The sequence below is a fragment of the Cariama cristata genome, unplaced genomic scaffold, assembly GCF_000690535.1.
Source record: "Cariama cristata isolate BGI_N322 unplaced genomic scaffold, ASM69053v1 scaffold8578, whole genome shotgun sequence".
NCBI classification, from domain to species: Eukaryota; Metazoa; Chordata; class Aves; order Cariamiformes; family Cariamidae; genus Cariama; species Cariama cristata.
In genome coordinates this window covers 44428-69876 of record NW_009631648.1, presented here as the reverse complement: position 1 = coordinate 69876, position 25449 = coordinate 44428, and the positions used below count along the sequence as shown (strand labels likewise).

The 25449-nt window shown below is 40.5% G+C and overlaps 1 protein-coding gene across 1 annotated transcript in view; it reads left to right on the top strand.

The window, feature by feature from the left end:
* The window catches only part of LOC104166196 (piezo-type mechanosensitive ion channel component 2-like), a gene marked incomplete at its 3' end in the record, with an annotated part of 73088 nt that overhangs the window by 3392 nt on the left and 44247 nt on the right, over positions 1-25449 (top strand). The window contains exons 3-11 of the mRNA XM_009706044.1: positions 5123-5254; positions 6349-6387; positions 8168-8306; positions 8709-8845; positions 10939-11175; positions 16312-16435; positions 18022-18269; positions 18945-19093; positions 19857-20030. Of these exons, the coding sequence (XP_009704346.1) occupies positions 5123-5254; positions 6349-6387; positions 8168-8306; positions 8709-8845; positions 10939-11175; positions 16312-16435; positions 18022-18269; positions 18945-19093; positions 19857-20030 (1379 nt within the window). The remainder of the gene's footprint in view (positions 1-5122; positions 5255-6348; positions 6388-8167; positions 8307-8708; positions 8846-10938; positions 11176-16311; positions 16436-18021; positions 18270-18944; positions 19094-19856; positions 20031-25449) is intronic.

Here is a 25449-nt window from a genome sequence, read left to right as displayed (position 1 = left end):
GTCTCTGAGAACTGGAAACAAGTCAAATTAGAGATGCTTTCTAAGCAATTGAGCTAAAGCAAGTAAGTATTAAAAGAGATCAATGTAAGCAAAGTTGATGTCTCTCAAACCCATGCCTACATGAGAGGCAATGCAAAGTTTTGGCACTCCCATGGGAACTTCAGATACCAGAGGAATTATGCTTCCCACTGAAGATAAATGGCACTTAAAAAAGACAACATTGTAAAGAAAACGATAGCTATACATTAATGCTTATTTTTGATGCACATGATGTAGTGATGCGAGTATTTGTCATTAGAAAAAAATGTTGAGATTTGCGAAATTTACCATATTTTACATGCTTTCTCCTTATGGCTTTTTTTTGTCTACATACATTTTGTGTTTTCTTTAGTGATGCTGTAGATCAGGAACTAATCTTTCTCTTACTAGCTTTCTCCTGGTAGGCTCCATTCTCAATTACTTAAATCCAGAAATAATTGTATTCTCGGTTTCACTGAAATAGTTTTTGACTTGTGAATTTGTGGTGCATTTGATTTATTATGGAACTAAGTATATAACCTACCTTTGTAATCCCCAGTGATTTCAAAGTTACACTGTATTTGGGATCTCACCACTAACCTACCTGTATTTGGTTGGATGGCAAAGACAATATGCTGTGTGCTGTTTAGTGTGAAGCAGTTGTTCTCTGCATACTGCTGTGATGTACAGTATCTCATCTTAGAAATTTTATTCAAAAGAATCTCTTGAACAAAACCTGTTCTGAACAAAATAGGTATGATAGATTATGCATAAGGAAATATTTATTTAGTCTAAAAAGATGTACATAAGGTAAATGTAATACTGACGTAGCAGATTCTGAAAACAGAGCAAGAGATGTAGACCTGGTGTTTTTTCTTTCTTATGTGAATTGCATCTTGGGGTCCTCCTGTTTGCTGGGTTGCAGCAGGAGTTGTCTCTGAGACAGATGCTCTTGAGACTGTCTCTGGATGGTGCAGCTGATGAACAGTTTTACAAGAACAATGCCCACTTCAATTCTTGAGTTTCAAGGTGAAGTTTTTTGTGCATGCACCACAGTCTGTCAAAGTATGACATGTATGAGATTTTGGTGTACGGTCTCTGTGTGAGATTTTGTATGGATCTGAGTCATGAAAAACGCCCTTGGTGGTCAGTGGAAGTTTTGCTTTTCTTGTGCCAGCTGTTTTGGATCCTGACTTGTTCTAACATTGTGTCTTGTGAAATTCTGCCTCTGCAAATAAGGGGAGACAATCTGCCTCTGGAGGTTTCAGCTCATAGTTGTAACTACCAATACTGAATATATGAATAGGGCCCATTCATTCTGTCCAGTAGGTGGTAAGAAATAGTACGGAAGTCAAGAGAGTTACAGCAATTTAATGTAGAGTCCTCTTCTAGAGTTTTTAGAATTGTTTGAATTAAGAGGTATTTGAGAGTTACCCAGGCAGTGGAAGAACAGGAAGAATTAAGACAAGTCAAAGGGTTCTCACAAGTTGTAATCATATGACTAGTACTGTGTTTTCTGACTTTTCTTCCTCTTCTGAGAAAGAAAAAACATTTCCCACCCTTCCCTATAGTCTCTTCAGCTAAAAATGTTACTAAAATCACTGTCTACATCTCAGGTCTTTTGGTATCGTTCTGGTCACCCTGGTGCCAAACTAAATGCTGTTGATAAACAGGTCTTTATGGTCCACATTTATATTAAAGTTTCAAATGGCAGCAACAAGTATTTTAAGCACAGAATCAGTTTATTTCATGTTACAGTTTGGCTAGGAATGCCCTTTTACAATCAAATATAAATACACAATCGTATGTGAAATGTGCTACCATTGCCTCTGAGAAGTAAAACAAAATTAATAACCATTGTTTATCTAAGTCAAGATTTAAAAAATCCAGCATCCTGATTTATTCTTATTCTATTGCATCAGCTGATTTTGCATAAGCAATGAGAACACTTACCACCAGCTCGTTCCCATTACAAGCCTAATTTGGGACCCTGCCTTTGAAACATTTCAAGTTCAGACAAAAACTAGCTTTTACACCATGAGATATCTCTTTGTTGGCAGTAGACAGAGTTTAAGTAAAACAGCAAGTACTGGGGCAGATGGTTATTTCTGTTGCAAACCAAACGTCAACTTAGTAAGACTTCATTTGAAGAAGAAATACAAGTGTCTGCTAAGTAGAAAGGACAAAATAGGCAAGAGAAAAAAATTAAGTCCTTACAAACAGACCATTAAGATTGAAATAAAATATGACAATTAGTTGACTTGACCAGTTGTTTTGTAATTAATAACACAGTAAGTTCAGAATAATGCTACTAAAGCTGGTGTGTAATCTCTATTTTGGCTGCAGCTCAGCAAAGTTCCTGAACCTCCACTTAAGTCCTACTGAAGTCAGTAAGACCTTGCCCCAGGTTCCAGATTCTACAAGCACTTGTGTACTTTGCTGAGTAGGGGTGGCTTTATGAAGCAAGACCTTTCAGTTGTAAGAACGAGGATTTGGCTCGATACTCTAAACAGCTAATACCAGTGGAGCTTGTGATGAGAGGAAGTAGAATTTTGGTAATTCTTTGAATTTGATAATTCAAAGTTTGTTGGGCTTTGGTAAGTTCAACAGCAATGTGGAACCCGATTCAAGCACTTTACGTTTCTTACTAGAATCGTGTGTGTATTTAGTACTACAGCACTTTTTCACGTACAAAAGAAGTACTTCGAAGCATAGGTGAGTCTACCTTTCAATCCTCACCATTCCTACTAGTTTTGAGATAAACATCCAGGCATTAATGGATTGCAGAGTTGAATAGCCACTGATACTATTATTCTACAATATTCACTTTATGTTCTTGCATACCTTCCTCTGAAATTTTGAATACTTATTATTTCCATCAGAGCCAAAAATCTGAAAAAACCACATGAAGTCTTGGGAGGTGAGGAGAAACCAGAAAACTAAGGAAATAGAGAGGGTAAATAGTAATGAAAATAAAAAGTAGGGTCAAGGTCTAAGGTGCAAAATGAGAAATTGGGCAGAGAGCAGAGTAACTTCAGTAGTGGCAGCTTCTCCCTGATGGTATCCCGGGGCCAGTGAGTCCTGCTGAGCCACACTGCAGGAGATGCTCACAGATTTCACTTGCAGCCTGCTGGCCCCAGAGTACCCCTTCCTCCCTTTAGCACCACAGGGTTAAGCTTCCTCCTCTCAGTGATATGCACAGCAAGGTTTTGCTGCTTTGGGACAGCTCAGATGGGAGGTTCAAGATTGCAGGAGAAAGGCACGGTACAGGAGGAGGTCTGGAGGAGCCCAAAGAGGAGCTGTAACCTAGCATGATTTAGGTACATGCACCCGGGTCTCCCACTTGTCACTGTGCTATAATAAGATCCGTATTATGTCTGTTTGAGAGGCCCCATACCCCTGCTGGGTCATGGAATTAAGACCGAGTTAAGACGGGTGCATTAGCAATCCTCTTCAATTTAGTGGTCATAGTTCTGTCACAGATGAAGAACTAGAGCATGCAGATCATAGACAGTCACAGAACAGTCCAGGTTGGAAGGGACCTCTGGAGATCATCTGATGCAACTTCTTGTGAGATCAGGAACTCAGATTAGGTTGTCCAGGACCAAGTCTTGGATGTTTCCAGCAAAGGCAGCCAATGCTGGTGATGAGTACCTCTGTCTTCTCTAAAACTACAATTTAGGTATTGGAAGGCCGAAAAAAACCTAATTCCTGCATCCTTCAGCTTCTCCAACCCTCTAGTCATCTTGGCAATTTTCTGCTGGACCCTCTCCAGATTTTCTGTGTCTCTCTTGAATTGGGGGATGCCAGAACTGAATTGCAGGTATGGCCTGATGCAGTACAGTGGAATAATCACGTCCCTTGACCTGCTGGCAGGACTCTTGCTGATGCAGTCCAGGACATGTTGGCGTTCATTGCAGCCAGAGTTAATTGCTGGCTGATGTTCAGCTTGCTGTGCACCAGGACCCCCTGGGCCTGTTCCAAAGAGCTGCTTCCCACAGTCTGTCCACAGCCTTTACTGTTATGTGGGTTTATTCCAGATGCAGGACTTTATCTTTCTTAAACCTTGTGCATTTTTTGTCACCCCATCTCTAGCCTATCTCTGTACGGTTGCTCTTCCTTCTGACCCATCTACCTCACCTCCCAGTTCAGTGTCATTGACAAACTTTATGTGGGTGCAGTTCCATCCAGATAGTTCTGAAGATATTGAATGGTGCTAAACCTAGTGCCAGTCCCTGAGGAACTCTGGTCATGTCCAGCTACCATTTTGATTTTGAGCCATTGTCCTACTTTGAGCAAGACAGTTTGGCTAGTTCTCCACCCATCTTGTGGTCCATCTGTCAGGTCCATATCTTAGCAGCTTGTCCCCAAAGATGTTGTAGGACAGTGTGTCAAAGATGCTAAAGTCACTGTGACTGACATCCACAGCTCTCCCTTTATCCACTCAGCCAGTTGTTTCAGCATAAAAAAACATCAGGTTACCCTTGGTAAATCCATATTGACTTTTCAGTCATCTTGTCCTACATGTGAGCATGAGCACACATAGGTATTTTTATGGCTTGACTCAGAAGGAAGACTAGATGAACCTAGATGGATGACCAGCACCAACTACGTGTTGAGGCATGGATTGGTGAGTTAGGTTAGCCTTTAATGGTAGATATGTATGCTCAAAAGGCTTTGATCTTTTCAGTTCTTCAGCTGTTTAGTGAAACAGAATTGGCTTTTCATTTATATAGACAGATGAGAAGAGTGAATTTTCTTTCAATATAGTGCCTTGAAAATTAAACATCTGTATACTAGCTTACAGTATGACTATATAGTAAGGTAAGGTAGTATGTGGAGGTCTGTGTAATTCTAGTGTCCTGTAACTGTCAGGAAACATCTTGGTATTGACGGACTGGCAGTTACAGAAAAGCTCTGTCATCATTTCTGAAACTGTCATCTCAGTAACAGGCATCTATCGTAGATCGAGTGCATTAGACACTAAAAGATGTTTCAAAGATGTACTTTGGAGAGGGAGCGTCAATTAGGGGAACGTTTAAATTCCTCTCGTAAGATTGTTATTTAGAGAGCTATAACTAGTATTGTGATTTGTATTGTTCAGCAGATGCCTGACGAAGAGAAATCTGTTAGCAGGGAAGATGACAAAGAAATAGCCTGCAGCCCAATTCCAATGACAGCAGAGAGAAGACGCAGTCTGTGGTACGCAAGCCACTATACAACTGATGAGAGAAAAGTAAGGCTGGAGGGGGAAGGGTCTCTGTATTAATTGTATTTCAGTCAATTAATTTTATCACAGTTACTTTGAAGTTAAGGGAAGCAGCATTATATAGGTTGCAAGTCAGAAGATCTTCATGTGTGATTATATAAAATCAGATGCAATATCAAGGCTGTGTGGCAGAGTAGGAATATATTTTGTAAAAATTAATAAAACAAAAACAAGAGCCAGTGTAACGAAGTAAAGGAAGAGCCTGCTCTGTGTTTTCAGATTCCACATTTAAGAAGTTTAGGGCTAGGCTTTTGGCGTCAGGCTGTTATCTTTGTGCAAAACAGCTAGAAAGTCTGTGAGGGAGCTAAATCCTGATGTAAAGATCTGATCTGCCTTGTAACTACTAACTAGCACTGTCATTGGTAAGGGCAGACTGCCAGCTTATCTTCCTCCAAGCATACTGGTATCCTTGTTGGATATTTATGGCAGGGAAGTTAAGGTAGTTGGTGTAAAAAGTCCTGGAAAGGTCCAGCTTTCTACCACCTGTCCTCACCAGCTGCAGTGCAAAATTTCCTTTGACGAATTGCAGTCAAATTTGGGATATACAAACACTCTTGAGCCACATATACTCAAGCCCCAGAACTCCGCTATAAAAACAGTAATGGTAAATGAGCTGGCAAATGAATGAAGTATCACATTTTATATTGATATGAACATTTAATTGGAAGTATTTTTATGATTACAGTAATTCTAATGATCATTTAAAAACTTAGGTTTTAATCGTTGGATCATTAGAAAGACATTAGAAAGCAGTTAATCAGTATAAATGCTATACTGATTAATTCTTTGAGCTAGTATCTAAAATTTCAATGCAACATTCTCAGTTTTGGTTTAGAATTCACAGGAATGTACAGTAAAGTTATGTCAATGCTATGGCACACTAAGTATCATTTTATGGAGCATAGTCTACAATTCTGCTGGCTTTTTAAGAATTCTTTCCGAATTTCTTGGTGCAAGTCTGCAAAAGTCAGCAAATATGCATGCATGTATTCAAAAAGTTAGACTTACTAATGCTTGAGCCATGCTTCTTTAATAATTTGTCCTTGCATTGCTTTTTGCAGCTTCTGTCAGTGACCCAAGATGAATACAAGCCATCGGATGTTAGTATACTACTAGTCTTTGTAATTTTGTAATTCTTCTTCATGTGTGTCAATACAGATTACGCTGATATAAACAGATAAAACCTTAGATGACATTCTTAAAACTTCTTTATTTTAGTTAGGCTGTCATTTACCCTATAACCTTGATTATCCTAAATATAATTGTCTTTTGTTTCCTTCATAATTGCACTGAGGAACCACTGATGAGCCCTAAAATTGATCATTTGAAATTACACTGCTTGTAGTAGCACCAACTGGCAAAACAATCTTTGCTATTTCGTTGGGTTTAAATAAGATATCAAAATATGCTTTCTAATGCAAGCCATCTCTAAACTTGTTTTAGCTTCTTTGCTGTATTTTTTTTCATTCATGTTGAAATGACTGACAACACGTATGAGTTCAATTTACAGATTACAGAAAATCCAAGTCTTTCTTTGAACAGACAGCAAATGATCCATTTATCTTGACAGCTATAGACTCTAGCAGACTCTGAAAGCAGAAGCGTCCCCTCTGTTCAGCATACACAGAAAAATGGAGATGCAGATGAACTTTGGCAGCAGCTATAACCAAATCTAAATGTGCTCCAGATCCTGTGCTTGGTGTAGCTGCTGAATATAACTGAACATAACCTAGATACTGTTCTGAAACAGTCCACACATGCCTCTGCATACTTTTGACAGGCAAAATGTACTCCTATCTCACAGCCTAAGCACAAGTCAGTCTTCAGCATGTACTACCATCAGTAACCCATTGCATGCAAATTTCAGCCAGTACAAGAGATATTTATGATTGTGGTTGCTGGAGCCCTAATCCAAACAAGCACAAGGGCTGAAATTTAAGCCACAAAAATAAAATGAAAGAATGTTGAGTTAGTACTACCAAGTGGCATAAGTGTGGCATAGGTAACAATAATTACCACAACTGGTTTTATTAACAGCAGCAAATGTAGATCTCACTGGTGGTAATTTAAAATTGAAAATAATTTATAACCATTATTTTCATAACTACTGTAAATAACTAGATGTGAACTAAAGTCTGAAAATCTCGACATATTAGTTTGCCTAACAAGGAGGACGAATTTTTGGTTACAGCTTTAATTTAAACACAGGAGATAATAATGATACTTTCCTAGCTTTGCTGTAAAAAGCCAATTTAACCTGGGAAAGGCAGGATGCCTGAAGATAGGCTCACTGAGTTACTGTTTGTGCACTGTGCTGTGTGGTCAACCTTAGCCTTCCCCAGCTGTGGATGTGTTAACTTAAGTCCACCTTTACACTGTTTTTCCATTTAATTTCATGGCCAAGAGCATGCGAACAGTCATTTACCATGGCTCAGCCAACTGTCGTAACTTAGTTGCTTTTGCTTGTGTATCCACACTTCCATTCCTTTTCAGACTGCTTGTGTGTAAATTGAAGTGTTACCTAATGCAATGTGACATTCTGGGAATTTGAAAAAAAACTTGAAAACTTTTAAAGGAAATACTTACGAAAGTTCAAAGTTGCAGCAGCATTTTACTGTTTGCTAAAGAACTTAACTGAAACAAATTTATAATTCTATTAATACTGCATAAAGAACTAACAATTAATTCTGGAAGCTGTTACGCGCTACTTTTGCATGCAACGTGACTATAACATACCAGTTCCTTTGGAAGGAAATAGCCGCAGTTACTTGTTAAGCTCCTTTAACACTGGCAATCCAACAGTAGCGAAGCACAGAAGTAGGAGTCCCATTCTCCGAAGAACCACCCTAAATGCAGTGCCTCTCTTTGATGTCCTGGCAGGTGTTGCTGGTGACAGTGAACGGGAGCCCCGCTGACTATCACACCATCCACCCCACACTACCATTAGAAAATGGTCCGGCCAAAGCAGACATGTACTCAACACCACAGTACAAATGGGAGCCTTCGGATGACATGTCAGGTAGTGAATTGCCTGGGAATTACCTTTAGTTCTGTATTTTTTCTTACTCTGTATCTCCGGTCACTGCCTGTAGCATTTATTTTCGTTTTCGTAAGCTCTTTGGGCTGTTGAAGTTAGGTAATTGCTGTCACCTTACAATGGTGGCTGACCATACGGCAGTTTTGTAAACTGGACTGTAGGCACATATCACCCCAAATACTTCGCCTACCAACACAGGGATTGCGGGTTTTGCGTTGCTTTACTGTGCTCAGATGTAATCTTTCTCTGGCTCCCACCTTGAACTTGCTGATTGCCGTAGAAGTAACCATCAGAATGATTACAAGTGAAATCATTCCAGGAGAGAGTGCATATACTACTTTTAGACCAACATGAATTGCAATAAGACTTTCTTTTTCTACTTAGAAAAGGAAGAGGAGGAGGAGGGAGAAGAAGAGGAAATTACTCAGGAGGAAAAAGAAAATGTTAAATTACATGCCCTTGTCTCTGTGTTCCAGTTTATCATGAAACAAAGTTACATTTGTGCTCTGATAGCTATGATGGTGAGTACTGGCAACAAAAAAAATAATGCTGTTAATTTTACAAATAAATGTGTCTTCTCAATGTTTTCCTGAGAGTAATCTCATCGGTTGGTTTTCAGTAAGTGTTTGCATCAAGGTTAAAAAATATCAATATGGTGTCTGCATCATTTTGGGTCCATTTTAGGTTATTGATGCATAATTCGCAGGTCTGTTACAGACCTATAAATAGGGCAACACGTGGAGTTCTGGGTAAAGCATCACATTTCCAGGACTGGGAGCCATGGGTTTTGTTCTCTGTCGAATGTCAAAAAAACACTGGGGCTCAGTTTATTGATTCCCAAGCTTCTGCATAAGCTGGCTTGTCATACTTTTGCTTCACTCAGAAATTTGCGCACAAAATTAAAACATTTCAGAGTGATATAGTAAATTTTAAAAATACAGTTCCTATTTCAGGTTGAAGCATGCATCCAGTTACTCTCTGAGAAGAAAAGATCTGTAAAGCCTGATTTCCTATATTGACACAGAAAGGCCTCAGGGAGAATACAACTTTGTGCCAAGCAAGATTTTGCTATTGTTTTGCTTACCACTCTTATTTCTCTTTCTCATGTTGTTGCTTGCTTTTAAGGCCACTCAGTGCAAATACCTTGAGCTGCACTATAGCAAGTTTTCAGCATAATGATTAGATCTCTCTCTATATTCCCAGTGCAAGCTTTGGTTTTACTGTTTTGGAAAGATTTCAACTGTGATGAAATTAACCATAAAGCTTCTTGGCCCAGTTTTGCATTAAAAATGGTAAAACAAATTAGCTTGGCTGCTTCTTGTTTGCATAAAGTTTCAAACTTTATTTGCAGTCCTCTAACAGGAAAAGTTTCTCACCTAAATAAGGCAGACTCCTTGTGCAGAATCTGGATCTGGCTTGCTGCAACCTGAGACATTAGCAAGTAGTTGTTTTCATATTGACACAATGCCTCTTTTTCCTTTTTTTTTAAACTCACATGCTTCATATTATCTGCATTTCCTTTTTAATTAATTTCTAGGGTCATGTCTCTCAATATCAAAGGAGAAGATATATTTGAAGAGCTTCCTTGTAGTTTAATATTGAGACACTACTAGCTTTTTTCTTGGTGATATACACCTATTTTATATGACTCAGATTCATTTATTAATTTATTTATTGTGTGATCTGATGCAAGTTCTACTTATACCATAGCCAAAGACAGCTCAGTGTAGATTATTTTCTTATATGCGAACATAGAAATAGCATATTGGTGTTTTTCACGTAGCCTTAAAAGACATCATTTCTAAGGGGGGCTGAGCTAAACTGATTGAAATGTTCTTGATGTTTCATACTTTTCTATTTAAATTGAAAAGGAATCTAAAATATTTTATTGACAATTATTCCACTGTTATACCAGCATATATATAGCTAAATTTAGTCGTAAATAGATAACACAGTGTTAATAAAAACCACTTAAAACCCTGATCCTTTTCCCTAAGTGTTTAATAGAGCAGTTTTCAGTAACTGATTTCTGCAAGCTGTAGAAAACATTCTGTAGTTGTGAGTATTTCCAGTAGTCTAACATGGTTAGTGTAGACTAAATGTTCTTCAGGTTAGGTGTGTGCAGCTTGTGCATACCGTAACTTTCCATTTTAACTTGATTCCACAAAAGCTGGAACAGTATGGAGTTAGCATAGTTTTGTAACTCTGTTGAAGGCATTGATTGTAGTAGCTATTGAGTATGTTTTGCTGTTCGTACTCTGAATTCTTTGCTGCTAGTTTAGCAGGAAGGTCTTGTGTGCCCAAAAGTTAGTCTGTATTTTCCATATCTTTTACTTTGGTGTAATGAGAAGCAATGAGTCTGCTTATAAACGTTACCAAGGTGCAATTAATGCACAAAGCAGGGTTCACTGTCAGCTGTGGACTTCTTAAGAATCCACTTTCTGCACGTTCTCCAAGGGGTTTATTGTAGCTGGCCCAGTAGCTATTTAATACAGGTTAGAGTCTCGTGACAATGAAAACGTGCGCTGAGTAGAGAGGCATAACTGGCAATATGCATCAGTGTTGTTCCTGAATGTATCTGTGAACGTTTTTTCCTCTTTCCTCCTTTCCCAAGGCGTGGAGTATCACGTATCACAGCTGGTTGACCTTTGTGTTACTGATCTGGTCTTGTACATTGTGGATGATTCGGGACAGAAGGAAATACGCCATGATCAGTTCACCATTCATGGTTTTCTATGGAAATCTACTGCTAACATTGCAGTATATATGGAGTATTGAGCTCAAGAATGATGAGCTTCCTCAAGTATCTGGTTTTTTAGAAAGAAAGGAACCTGGGGAGTTGGCATCAAAGGTAGGTGTTGCAAACAGCTGAGATTTATTTATGAAAGCACAAAATACGTTGTGATAAGAAGTGTGGATCTCTTGGTATTTCTTTAAGAGAGGATCCTCAGTACTTGGTATATATTCAGTCCAGTCCTACAATAAAGGATAAAGGATTAAAAAATAGTGTTCAGAAAATTGTTTCTTGTTTGTTAAGCTAATACCAAAAAAAAATGTTTCAGACATCTTTGTAGATTTTCATGATAATTCTGCAGAAATTTCTTAGTGGATGGAAATTGCTCACTTCTTTGGTTTTATAAACTGAATGGAAATCCAGATGTGATTTGATTTGTTAGGTTAATACCCATGGGATATCAAGTCTGTCTCTCAGTATGATGGCAATTGGAACTGTGGTGTCATTGCAATCATGTATACTACTCACTCCCTTATGATTTTGCACAAGCAGCGGTATATAGCTGTGACTGAGCTTTAGTTTTTTATCCTTACACCTGAAGCAGCATAAGTTGGAATCCATTTCAGGTCAGAAACAAGAGAGTTTGTTGACCTCCGTGCATGATAGAATTATTGGGTTTTTTTGATGTCTTGAAAGCACTACAAAATGCATTTTGTTTGGCAGGTTGGCTTCTGGAGGACGGAATGAGCATAAATAGGAAGTTGTTTCCTAGAGCACCCAGGAGGGGTATCTCAGAGAGTGCATCTAGTTGGCACTGCTCCCGTTGCACTCAGTGAATCACTTCCCTTATGACTCCTAATTACCATTTAAGGTGATTCTGCAAGTGATTTTCCTTGTTGGCAGTGCCATTTGGACAACCACTTCTGGGTCTTTAATGCATTTGAAAATTAGTGAGTGCTGTATTATTTCTTTTGTAAAGGTAGGGCTAGTTTAGTAAGAGAGGTAAAGCTCAAGGGGTTCTGCAACAGAAGTTCTACAGTTTCTCTCAATGACTTTGTAAATCTCTAAGGAGTTTTAACTGTCTTAATACCTTAGCCCCTTTGACATTGTTTCTTATTAGCTGTATCATCAAATATCTTATCTAAAACTAGCTGATGTCAAGAAAGGAAACTGTTCTGTATATATAATGATTTGGCAACACCCATAAAACTAATAGAAGATGTCTAGTGGGGTTTTTTTAGGCTGAGTATAATGCACTCCATAAATTTCACAGAATCACAGAATGGTTGAGGCTGAAAGAGACTTCTGGAGGTCGTCTGGTCCAACTCCCCTGCTCAAGCAGGGCCATCTAGAGGTGCTTGCCCAGGGCTGTGTCCAGATGGCTTTTGAATATCTCCAAGACTGGAGACTCCACAACCTCCCTGGGCAACCTCTGCCGGTGCTCAATCACCCTCACAGTAAAAAAGTGTTTCCTGATGTTCAGAGGGAATCTCCTGTGTTTCAGGCTGTGCCCATTCCCTCTGGTCCCATCACTGGGCACCACTGCAAAGAGCCTGGCTCCGTCCTCTTTCCACGCTCCCTTTGGGTATTTCTAGACATTGGATGAGATTCCCGCTGAACTTTCTCCTCTTGAGGCTAAACAGTCCCAGATCTCTCAGCCTTTCCTCATAGGAGAGATGCTCCAGTCTCTTCATCTTCATGACCATTCACCTGGAATCTCTCCAGTATGTCTATGTCTCTCTTGCACTGGGCCACCAGAATGGGACACAGCACTCAAATTGTGGCCTCGCCAGCACTGAGCAGAGGGGCAGGATCACCTCCCCTGACCTGCTGGCCGTGCTCCTCCTAACACAGCCCAGGACACCACTGTGCTTCTTTGCCGCAAGAGCTCATTGCTGACTCATGTTCAGCTTGGTGTCCACCAAGACCCCCAGGCCTTTTCTGCCAAACTGCTCTCCAGCCAGTCAGTGAACCTCACGAAATCAGGCCTTTGAGTCCTTGTGAAATCATCAACGGACAATCTGTCAAGTCTCACAAAATTTACCCTGAGATGCATCCTAATTCAATGGGAGATACTGGGTCACACAGCCCACTGCGGTCCCAGAGAGCTCAAAGGGTCTCGCTTTGGGTCACTGTTTGTAGGATCTCAGGATGATTGACTTTTGGTCAGTATTTTCCATTCTCACCACAATTTGCACTGGGTCATTCTGGTATAGCATTCAGGCCAAAGATGGCCCAGGTGTGACCAGAGAGTACCTGACACCTCAGCCAAGATAACAGCAGAACGGGAGCATGCAAGGCTTATCCTGAAATCTCAGCATGATGGCCCAGAAGAGTGCACCACCACACCAGCTCACTGTCTGCTCATCCAACCCATACTTCATCAGCTTGTCTATGAGGATCTTACAGGAGACAGTGTCAGAAGCCTTCCTGAAGTCTAGGTAGACAATATCCACTGCTCTCCTCTCATCTACCAAGCCAGTCATTTCATCATAGAAGTTTATCAAGTTGGTCAAGCATGATTTCCCCTTGATGAATCCACGCTGACTATTCCTGATGACTTTCTTGTCCTTCATGTGCCTGAAAATGTTTTCCAGGATTAGCTGCTCCATCGCCTTAGAATCATGCAATAGTTTGGGTCAGAAGGGACCTTTAAAGATCATCTAGTCTAACCCCACTGCCATAGGCAGGGACATCTTTCACTAGATCAGGTTGCCCAAAACCCCATCCAGCCTGACCTTGGACATTTCCAGTGATGGGGCATCCACAACTTCTCTGGTCAAACTGTTCCAGTGTCCCACCACTCTCACCTTCCCAGGGATCGAGGTGAGGTCGATCGGCCTGTATCCTCCGTCTTGCCCTTCTTGAAGATAGGAGTGACATTTGCTTTCCTCCAGTCTTTCAGCACTTCTCCCAGTCACCACAATCAATCAAAGATTATTGAGAGTAGCCTCTACAATGACTTCAGCCAACTCCCTCAGCACTCATGGGTACATCCCATCAGGACCCATGGATTTAGATATGCTCCATTTGTATAAGTATTCCCTGACCTGATCCTCTTCCACCAAGGGTGTGCCTTCCTTGCTTCAGACTTTTCCACAGTCTCTGGGACCTGTGATTCCTGAAGGCCAGTCTTGCTAGCGAAGACTGAGGCAAAGAAGGCATTTGGTACCTCAGCCTTTCCCATGTCCTGTGTCACTAGTGCCCTTGCCCCACTCAGCAGTGGGCCAACGTTTTCCCTAGCCTTCCTTTTTCTGCTTATGAACTTACAGAAACCCTTCTTGTTGCTCTTGACATGCCTTGCCAGCCTCAGCTTCAGGCCTTGGCTTTTCTAACCGTGTCTCTGCGTGCTCAGCCAGTGTCTCTATATTCTTGCCAGGTTACGTGGCTCGTCATCCATCCCCAGGCAGAGCCCATGCATTCCAGCAGTGCTCTCATGCAAATCACACCTCCACCTCTGCATCTTCCTGAAGAGCCTCTATCTCTCTATTGCAGTGATGCAAGCCATCACACCCTGTCTCCTTGATCCCAGCAAGATCATAGACCTGCACAGAGATCTCTAATTGCTTGTGTTTATTCCTCATGCTGCGTGCCTTATTGTGCAGGCACTTCAAGGAGGCACCTGGCACGCTGATTTCCTAGAAGGGATCTGGAAGGTTTCCCTGTAATCGTGCCTTGAAGGTATTTCCTTACTTGCATACAACTGCTTGAGATGACCCTACATAAGCCTTGTTTCGTTGATTGTGTGTTTCCTTTCTTTCATGTTACCCCAGGTGCCCTTTGCTTGTGAGCCCTGTCCATTACTCCCTGTCAAGGCTGCTAGTAACTCTGTCCCTCCCTGTTATTCCTAATTTAGTCATTTGAATAACAGTTGAATTTAAATAAAGATTGGATACTGTATTCTGCAGAGAGAGGAAAACAGAATTTAAAGTACTGTAATTCTGCATAATTTTCTGCATGCTGTGTGTGCGTTTCCTGGTCTGAAAAGGAAATAAAATGGATACTGTAAAAGATGACTAAAAGCATTTCTTTGATCTGCAGCCCTTCAAGACTTTTCTTGGAGCCAGCTCAGGCTCTGGAAATGCCAAAGAGAACAAGGAGTAAATGCGTCAGGGAGACAGAGCTAATCACTGCAGAACAAATCCATGTTTTACAATATCGGAGGTTTGTGTTGCAAAAGCCAGAGCTCCAGGAGGTATCTGGAGAAGCTGTGACAATTCACAGAGGCTGACAATCTTCTGCCGCAGCTCAGTGTTAGCTGCAGTGTCAGTGAAAACAGCTGTCACTAGCCTGGGACTGCTCCTTTCCCCCATGAAGTACTTGCACTAGATGAAAAACAGGAGAGTTCTTTACTTTGTACTGCTGGCCTTGTCATTCTATTGTGTGCAAAATACTTGGCTCTTACATGCTTCCTATTTGAGATTTTATTCTTCTAGCTAAGTAGTGAAATAAGTCTTGTTCTGCACCACTGAAATGAATGGAAACTTTGTAAAATGTAAACATAAAATCAAGTGTGATGAATAGGCATCGAACTTTGGCCATCTCTCAGTATTGCAAGAAAACAGAAATGCACTCTTCATTAAAGAGATTTATTTATTTCTGAGGTATCCTACTGTTACTGAATTATCATCTCTTAAAGCTCTTCAAAGAATTAAGAGCCATCTTAAGCCTTGTAACTGCTCCAAATGCAAGGCATTTTCAGTTGACTGGGTCTTCTGTAACTTTAAGACATACCAATAAATTTTTATTTTTAAATTAATTGCATTTAAGCATCTGAAGTACCAAACCTCCTAAATCAAAATATTTAGGATATACCAAACCCTAATAATGAAAATGCACTCACCTGCGTGTGCTTCTTCCTTGAAAAACGGAAAAATGAACAAAAATGGACAAATGTGAATTACACCAATCAATACATAATGAGAAGATCCTTAAACTTGTACGGCAGTAGTTAAAAACTGAATAGATCAGGGTAGAATAGAACCATATAGGTAAATACCTCTAAGAAAAGATGCAGAGTGGTAAGTTATTACTCAATGGAAAAGTGCAAATGAAATAAAGTTGGTTTTAATGCAGGGTGTTTCCTAAATGACTTAACCTCCACAAAGATGTATTTTGACACTGGTACCATCATTGCCATTTCCTGATGGACAGAGAAAACAAAGGCATGAAAAATTTATGAAAACATATGTTTGTATTAGTAGGACATAGGATATACAATTAGTCTGTTTTTGTTTTGATTTTTGTTCACAGATTCTTTTCACAATTACTTTCTGGCTACTGCTTAGGCAACACCTCACTGAACAGAAAGCACTTCACCTAAAAGAAGCTACTTTATCTGAGGTCAAAGTTGGAAGTGAAGAAAATGAAGAAGAAGGTAAAGCCAGATCCAATTTAGTCCTTCAGTCATGATAGGAGTTGCAGTTACTGCATTTCTGTGATGCTGAAAGCAATTAGCAAGATACCTGTTATTAGCGAAGAAAGATATTATGAAATCTATGTGCAACTATCTCTTGGGTTATAAAAATAGAACAACTTTGAACTTTAGAAATTCAAATAAAATGAGAATTCTCTTTACTGGAAGGTAATTAAAATGACTCATTTGAGAAATGTCATGGAACTTTCAAATAATCAGTTTACTCCTATGTCCCAAACGCAAACCAGCAGATTAATTGCCCGAAGAGTTTAACCACAGGAGAAGAAGAGTTGACACGGGAAAAGTCAGTTGCTAAGTTCCTTGAAAGTTGTGTTTGTACATAAACACTTGTACAAAACCAGAAGTTAAACTGCTAATTTCAATGGGAAAATAAGCATGTATATTTTTAGTGTAGGGTCTCATGCTATCGGAAGCATACCTGAGAGCAAAGTTTACTGCTACAGTTTCAGCTCATCTAACAGCTTTGTGGCCTTTTCTCTCTTTTGCTAGTGCGCACATGTTCCCCCAAACCTTCCTTGCCCTTTTCTGTCTCTCTGGATGCTGATCTGAACAAGTTCAACTCACTGAAATGGTAGAAAGCCAGCCCTGGAAGCAGTGATGTTGTTTCCTGTTTGATTAATTACAATATTTGTCTCAGTAAAACATCTGATCAGTGTCAGAGCTGAACACTGCAAGGATTTGCAAGGAAAGAGTCTGAGAAGAGGGATGGTGCGTGGGACAAGAGGAATAGGCAAGCCTTTTGATGGTGAAGTCTCAATATTCTTCTCAATGGGAAGAAAAGCATTATAGCTATGTGCCATGAGTTTGACAAGCCCTGTTATCTAGGTACTTGCTGTTGGGGGGACACCTACCCTGTCCTCCACAAGCCTCACGAGGTTAATAACTGGGGAATCCTGACCTCTTCATAGGGCAAAAGCAGCTTGTCTTTTCTGGAGTGGCTCAGGTACAGTAGAAGCAGCTGGGTAAGTTGTAGTTTCTTTGAAAAACAGCAGTGTTAGTGTAGCATTTATATTTTCTAAGCTTGTTTGATTTTATGTTAATGTTTTCTCTTGCTTGTGGTTTTTGGAGATAACCACAACATGCTCTAAAGGACAAAAATTCAAGACGAGAGTTTAAACTTTAAACTCAAGATGAGAGATTTCTGATGGTGCTGGTGGTTTCTTTGGTTTCCAGTTTAAAAGGTTTCTTGCCTGGCAGTATAGGTATTGCCATGGAAAGTGTTTTGACTGTTGCCCATTATGCAACCCTTAGGCTCTAATTTTCTGCTACAGCTACCTGCATTTCAGAAAAGGTGAAGGACAAGTGTCTGGTAAGGAAGTATAGCTATGCACCGTATGGCTCCAGTAACAGGGCGAAGCTCATTCTTTCCCCTTCTCTGGAGGCATGTAGGAATCAGAAATAGTCTCGAAGGAATGTTGTGTTTTTAGTTCCTGTATTGTGTGCAGAGATTTTACTTTCCACCCATTTCAATTCTTACTAAAAGTCCCCAGAACAGACAGAGGCCAAATGTGACTCTGTATTTGCAGAAGAGGAGTTGCGAGAGGGAGAAGTGGCAGAAGAACAGGAGGAGGAGAAGAGAGAGGAGGAGGAAGAGGATGATGAGGATGAACAGGATATTATGAAAGTCCTGGGGAAGCTGGTGATGGCTATGTTCATCAAGTACTGGATTTACGTCTGTGGGGGCATGTTCTTCTTTGTCAGCTTTGAGGGTAGAATTGTCATGTACAAAATCATCTATATGGTACTGTTTCTCTTCTGTGTGGCCCTCTATCAGGTAAGTGAGAACTGTGTTAACTAAACTTTGTCTTTGAATTCAATGATTCATGCCTTTAACTTGGTAATAAAGTAGCTCCAAACAGAAGTCATAAACAGCATGTTTGTACTTTAGTTAGATACAACATAATAAGATAATTTGGAGGAGTTAAGACTAATTCTCCTCTGGCTTTTGATTATAGTGACAGGCAAAGTGCGCATAAATCTGATGCACACAATACACATCTCTCCTGTGGGACCCCTCCCCTCCTCACCCCGAGCCTTGGAACCTGTGTGGGAAAATTCTGGGCCTGTGCACGTCCCGCATAGCCACCAGTTTTTATGGCAGCTGGTCCACACAGCATCCGCACCCCAATGAGCATGGAGTCCCTCTCCTCCTAGACTTTCATCACCTAATAGTGATGAAACTGAGCAACTGAAACTGTCCCTGGCCCTTACGTCTGTGGCCGTGTCCCAGCAGACATTTTTATATGAAAGTCTGTACTTGAGTGCATGTGCATCAGGAGTAAAAACTGTATCTCAAGGAACTGTGGCTGCTGTTGCATAAGTGTTGTTTACTTCAGACCAGCTAGGAAGAACAGTATTCTTTGTCTTTGTTTGCCAGTAGTGTTGTCAGTATTTTTGTCAGTGTCTTTGCCTTCAGCTTGTTTCAGCATCTTTAGTGTGTGATTTTCAGGTGCACTATGAATGGTGGAGAAGGATTTTAAAGTACTTTTGGATGTCAGTGGTTGTTTACACAATGTTGGTACTTATCTTCATCTATACATACCAATTTGAGTCATTCCCTGGGTTGTGGAAGAACATGACAGGCCTGGATGAAAACAAGTAAGTGTTTTTGATTAATTTCATTTTTTTCTTTGGACTTTCAGGTTCAGTGTGGTGGAATGATCTGAGAGTAGTCTTCTTATGGCGGAAAAACATCATGAGACCATGCCCATGAGGCGTAGCTGACTTCAGGCACTCAGCTCTGAAGCCGTAGGTTTATAGGTGCAACAATAGAGATGAGCAAGGGCATGAGAGGGGCTCAAAGAGTCATATTTCCTCCCATCTGCTGCCAAGGCCTTGGCATCGATCCGGTTCCCAATGCAGTGCCAATACTTTTCTCTGCCTCTTTCACTGTAGGAACAATATTCGGGGAGAGACTTAAGGATAGATGTGCAGGATGTCTGGAGCTGATGAAGGTGGACCTGCCCTCCTGATAATGAGGAGGGCTGAGATTCTTCCTCCTCATGATGTGTTGGGCACTTCTCAACAGGAGCTTATGTGAGAAAGTATATGCGATTTGAGTGGATCTCCAGTGCAGGACTTTCAGTCAGAGACAATTCATCTAGTTCAAGAGATCTGTGGCAGGGTTGGTTCGTTTGACTCTGTGCATTTACAGTATCTCTCTACATTACTGAGTCCAAATGCAAGATATTTGCACTGTAAAACCTGCTGCTTTAGAAAAATTTTAAAAAACAAAACCATATAACAAGTACTAGCCCCTTTCCTATTGCTAATGGTTTGTAATAATGTCTCATGGCAAGAAAAAAGATTTTGGTGTGAAAAGGTGGCTTAGTGGCTTACTTTTTTTTTTTTCCCCCCCCAGACTAGCAGACCTCGGCTTAAAACGGTTTTCTGTGGCTGAGCTATTCACACGCATCTTTATCCCCACCTCCTTTCTACTGGCATGTATCTTACACCTTCACTATTTCCATGACCGGTTTCTCCAGCTCACTGATTTAAAAGCTGTAACCAGCAAACAGGACAACACTATTTACAGGTAAAGAAACAAAGTAAACAGAACTATTACCTATATGAAAATGCTGTTGCTGACTGTCTTGTAATGCTGACTTTTCATTAGATGTTATTTGCCTTTGCTGTGACTACCTGGCTTAAAAAGAAAGTGCTCAGTATCCAGCATCCCGCTAAACAAACGACAACCAAAGTATCTGTCTTCCCTCACTTTCCTCTACACACTGAGGTTTATTATTTTGGGATACATTTTCAAAGGTACTAATGGTATTTATGTCTTTATCTCATTGGCTTTGACATTTAATGGGAGTTAGATGCTTAATTGCTATGTGTGCCTTTTTGTAAGTCCTGTCAATAATAGGAAATACAACTTTTAATTTGGATCACTTCTGTTTTTCAATGTCTGTCTTGAGGGCCAAGTGAAGATTGGGAGGTCTTTGGCAAATAGGACATTGACATTGGACAGTTAGTCCTTTTTGTAAAGCTGAATTCAGGAATGGAAAAATCCCAGTCCTGTGGTCAGTCTTTGAAGTACTGAGCCTTGGCTATGCTAGCACTTTGAGACATTCAGCAATCTCATCCAGAAGTTCGTTAGCATTTTTTAATGATTCTGGGACCTCACTTTTCCTGTGTTTAACTCTTCCATATTCTCCTGCATAAAAACATATCTGGCCTAGGATCCCACTCCAGGAGTATAAGAGAGAGAAATGATTTCATAGTTCTTAGTGTCATATTATGCAATGACATAAACTCTAATTCTTTGAAGAAACCAATTTGTTTAGACACTATTTTTAGAGTGTTTACCTGTGCAATGATAAGTGTAACTCAGGTGCACTTCTGTGAATGGGGACTAGCTGCGTAACATCACGTACGCCACAGTGTGTTGTGGAATAATGACAATTTTTCTTAATGGAGAATGCTGCTCTAGGACTTGCTAGGCTTACAAAAGCATTTCAGATATTTTTCATGTATTCAATTTAATACGAAGCTACTTTACAGTGTATGGTACAAGTATGTTTGTGTTTCCCTATCATCAGTGCATGAGAATAGGCTCTACTTTTATAGAATGCTTCTACTTTCTGTATTTAAATAATTGCTAAAACCAGAACAAATCAAACTTGACAAAATTTCCTTACAATGTTGTGGGGTTTTTTTAACTTACCTTCTTAAATGGCTGTTTGCATAATACCTTTTGCTTTTCTTGAATTGCTAAATGTGATGGTGGATTCAAGGGCCCCTTGAAATGGCCTGTGAGCAAACTTTCTTTGCCCATTAGCAGACTTCTTGTGCAGTGACGGGGCCACATTAGTTAACGTCTCTGAACTGGGCAGCCAAGCCCTGAAGCTGGAGCCCAGAGAGGTGTCTGAGCTGAAACAGGCATTGTTCCTGGGCCGAGGCATTTGGAGGAAGGTGTTACAGTTTGCGGTAACTGCACAAGCTCTTTTCTAGCCCAAACACTTTGCACTAGTGCTAAGTAACATAGAAACAGCTTCCACCTCCTTCCTAGTGCAATCCAGTAGGCACAAAAGGGAGAAAAAACTCCAAGGCACTTGCAGGATTTAGGTGGGTTCGTGGTACAGTACACTCTGCCTGTGAAACCGCTATTTGCAAATCTTTGTTATACGTGAAAGATACCAAAATAGTATACAGCTCTCCAAACGCTGGCATGAGGAGAGTCACTGTGACTAAAGTCACATCATTCCTAAATGATGGAACCACTGATACTAAAGGCACAACATGTTTTCAGTGTCTTGTTGAGGGCAAAAATTTTTGCCAGGAGTAAGTATCCTTGAGATATGGTGCTGAAAGTAGACATTTGTTGTCACACCAGGCTTTTTACTAAAGTAAAGTGGCAGGTGAAATGGATTGTGTGCTATCATTAGCATTATTGTCTTGCTACTATAATGCTACTTTTTAAGTCTAAATGTGTACTACGTTGTGGTAAGCTATAAGATAAGTAGCTGGATATTTTTAAGTCTTAAACGTGGCATATGTGCTACATTTGCCATTTTGTGGTGTTTCACAATCACAATTATCATGTATATCATTTGTTCCTCCTCAGAAGCTTTCACGAGTATGTTAAATGCCCAAATCAGAACACTTTTTCTGGTTTGTACTACTATTAACATTGCTTGATGTACGAAGATCCAACTGTTTTCTTCCCCAGATGTGATAAACCAGTACTAAGCATCAGCCAACGTTACAGTTCAAAGCTTCAGGATGAGAGCTCAACTGGCGTTTGTATTGATGATGCATAAAGCTGGATAAGAACTAGCACAACAACCAGCTCCAGCTTAACAGTAATGCCAGCCATAGAAATAAATTGCAGGGACAATTAAAACACAGATTAAAGACTCATATGTGTATGTGCAGTTTTCTTACAGAGCCACTAAAACTTAATTTTCCCATTTGCTTTGAAAACAGTAGCATTCACTCAACAACTGGTTCAACTTTCAAAACTGCTTTTATGTTGCTTCTCTTGCAACAAACAAAAAATTTTAAATGAAGAAACTAAACCTTAATTTTGAGTAAGCAGACACAACTTGATCCTTTTAATAGTGAACTTGTTAAAGTAACCACAGCAGATGCGAGCTAGTCATGCCATTAATAGGGAAAGCAGCTCCAGTTCCTCCATCTGCCCCTGAACTGTCATGTATGATCATGATATTATGTTTGTATCTGACTGAAGAGACCCTTTAAAATTGTTGAGACTGTTCATGTGTTAAGATGCTGCTTCACATGAGCAACGTCTGCAGAGTGAGTTCAAGAGTAAGGTTCTGCCAGCTGCAAATAGAGGGCACAGAAACTGGCACGCTGGAACTGGCAGAGTGAGTGTCTCAGTTTTGCACCTGCGAGAGAAAGAAAAATCCTCTGATTAGGACTTTTCAAGTGCATTTCCTTGCCATACCATGAATTATGGTATGGCAGAGATAAAGGCTGCAAGGTAGATAATTTATATGGTATGACACTCCTTTAACTAAAAAAAGAAGCAAATATCTGTTTTTAAAAATACAAATATTCTAAGGCTTACTTGAAATAAAGCAGTAGAGGTTGTTCTTACATTTTGGGGACTATGAGAGGTACCTGTAGTTCTAACTGAAGTTGCATATGGTCTATATGTCTTAAGTGTTACAAACTTCCTAGACTTTTCACTGCAAGGTGTGTTAAGCTTTCAGATTGTGCTTTGTTACGACAATGTATCTCTCTTGGTAGACAGGAAAGTGCATTCATTCCTATTTAATGGTTTGCTTTTCTCTCTCTCTAATTCATTTCCCATTTTCATCTCATGCATTCTTGTGCTTTCATCTCCCACCTCATAGCCATGCCAAAGTCAATGGCCGTGTTTATCTAATAATTAATAGGTGGGTACTTCAGTTCTTCCTTTCCTTTAAAACAGATGTACCTTAACTTTTTTGTTACTTCTTAATTGCCTTAAAACAAAGTGTGTTCTTGCTGCACAGTACTGTGAAGTGAGCAGGGAGATAATGTGGTTCAGGTATTGTAGTCTCCTAAAGCTGGTGAAGCAATTATTATATCTCTCCTGCATATTTATACATTGTGAGTTCGTCTCCCAGCTGGGAATTCTTCTCTTAAAGTTTGCCCATGCCTCAATACAGGAATAATTGGTGCTATTTGTAATTGACTGGAGACAATAGGCTTGATTGAGGAGGCTCGTTTATCTACCCTTTGTTTGTGCACGGAAAGATGCATGCCTGCATGTGCACACGTACCCAGAGACACACAGATACACACAGACACATGTTCCTGTCTTCCTCAGAAGCCCCTAAGAAAGGGAATATGAGGGCCAGGTCAATTAAATGTGCGATGTGTATTATGAGTTTGTACAGACTGAGATTTCCCAGTTCAGAGACAGAAACGGAACACACAGTACACTGAAACCACTGCATGCTAAGGCTGTTAATTCATGGGCTGAGTTGGGTGCTACAGGATCCAAACTACAAAAGCCCCTATTGCCATCATTGTCATCCTTTTATAAGTGGCATCTTGAAAACAGTTCCATAAAGTAGATTTCTTTCAAAATATTTGACTGGAGTAAATGTGGGATTTTGTTTAATCAGCTCTGAGAATAGGAAGACTTCTGAGTTTGTTGTCACTACTGAATATAAACAGAAGAGCCAAGAAAATATCTTGTTCAGATGTTTGTGCCTGCCTGCTTTAACAAGAAGTTAATTTATGTGTCATGTTCATGCTCCTTCTTCAAATGTCATTACATAATTTAGGCGAGGGTTCTTAAAAGTTGACCAGAGGTGGAGATCTGGTCTGTAGGCAGCCTGTGTGTCAGGGAGCAGTGAGGGCAGGCAAGCCAGGGGCCGAGGGGCATGGCTGGGCAACCAGGCTGGGCCCTTACCCACAGGGAGTGAGGAATGGGAACCAGCAGTTGAGGGTCAGGATCAGCTCCAGAGATGGCAACAAGTGTCAGCCACCACCGGGTGAGCTCCCAGAAAGTCCATAGAGATGAGCCAAATCGGTGGTGAAGGCAGGGGAAGGCGGGAACCAGTCTGTGTGTCAGGCTTAGGGTCAGGGAGGCATGGGGGCAGGCGCAGACACAGCTGCGGTGCAGCCGCAGTGTAGGGGCAAGAGCCTCAGCGTGAAAGCAGCTCCAAAAGAAGGGAGAGGGACCCCCTGCACTGAGGCTTCCTGGCCTGTTTCCATACCCAGACACATACCAGCCAGCTGGCCTTGGGCGCAGGCAGCAAACCTCCCTGCAAGGGCAGGGAAAATGCTCGGGGTTCTGCCGTAGAGGTGCGGCACTGCGTACTCGGTTTGAATCTTCCACACCAGAAGTGCAGGAGATGGGTCACTCACGTTCTGCAGAGCAGAAGGCTTTCTGTTGTTAAGGCAGTGCATACCAGATACTTGAGAAATTGTTTTGAGCCAGAAAGTTTCAAGCAATTCATAAACTGATTGCAAAATGTTATCAAAGGCAAAAGATGTTTCATGATGCATCCAGTAAGTTGTTATGAATTAATCTTCTGCTCTCGCAAATGACAAACAAATGAAAGTACTAGGAGTCCAACAAGGACCTGGGGCACATGACTGATTTTAGTGCCCCTGAAATTGCTCTGATGCCTAAAAGTAGATCTACTAGTATATTTCTCATTATTGATACCCTATTTAATGAACTTGACGGTAAGAAATGCTCAGTTAAAAGCGTTAGGACAACAGCCTTCAGGGCTTGTTGTCTGCATTATTATTTAGTTATTTCTCTTCCTAAGTGTCAGACACAATACCTTTGTGTTATTTTGTATAATTTCCCACCAGTATGTGGTTTCTAGCCTGAAGTTATATCTGACTAGCTGTGAAGCCTGTATGGGTAGCTTGTTTAGATATTCCAAAGTAGTGCAGTTTTTATATCCTAATACCTCAGTGTTGTCTGTTACATGATATCATGTGATCTTGTAGTAGGAAAAAAAAAAAATAGAAGA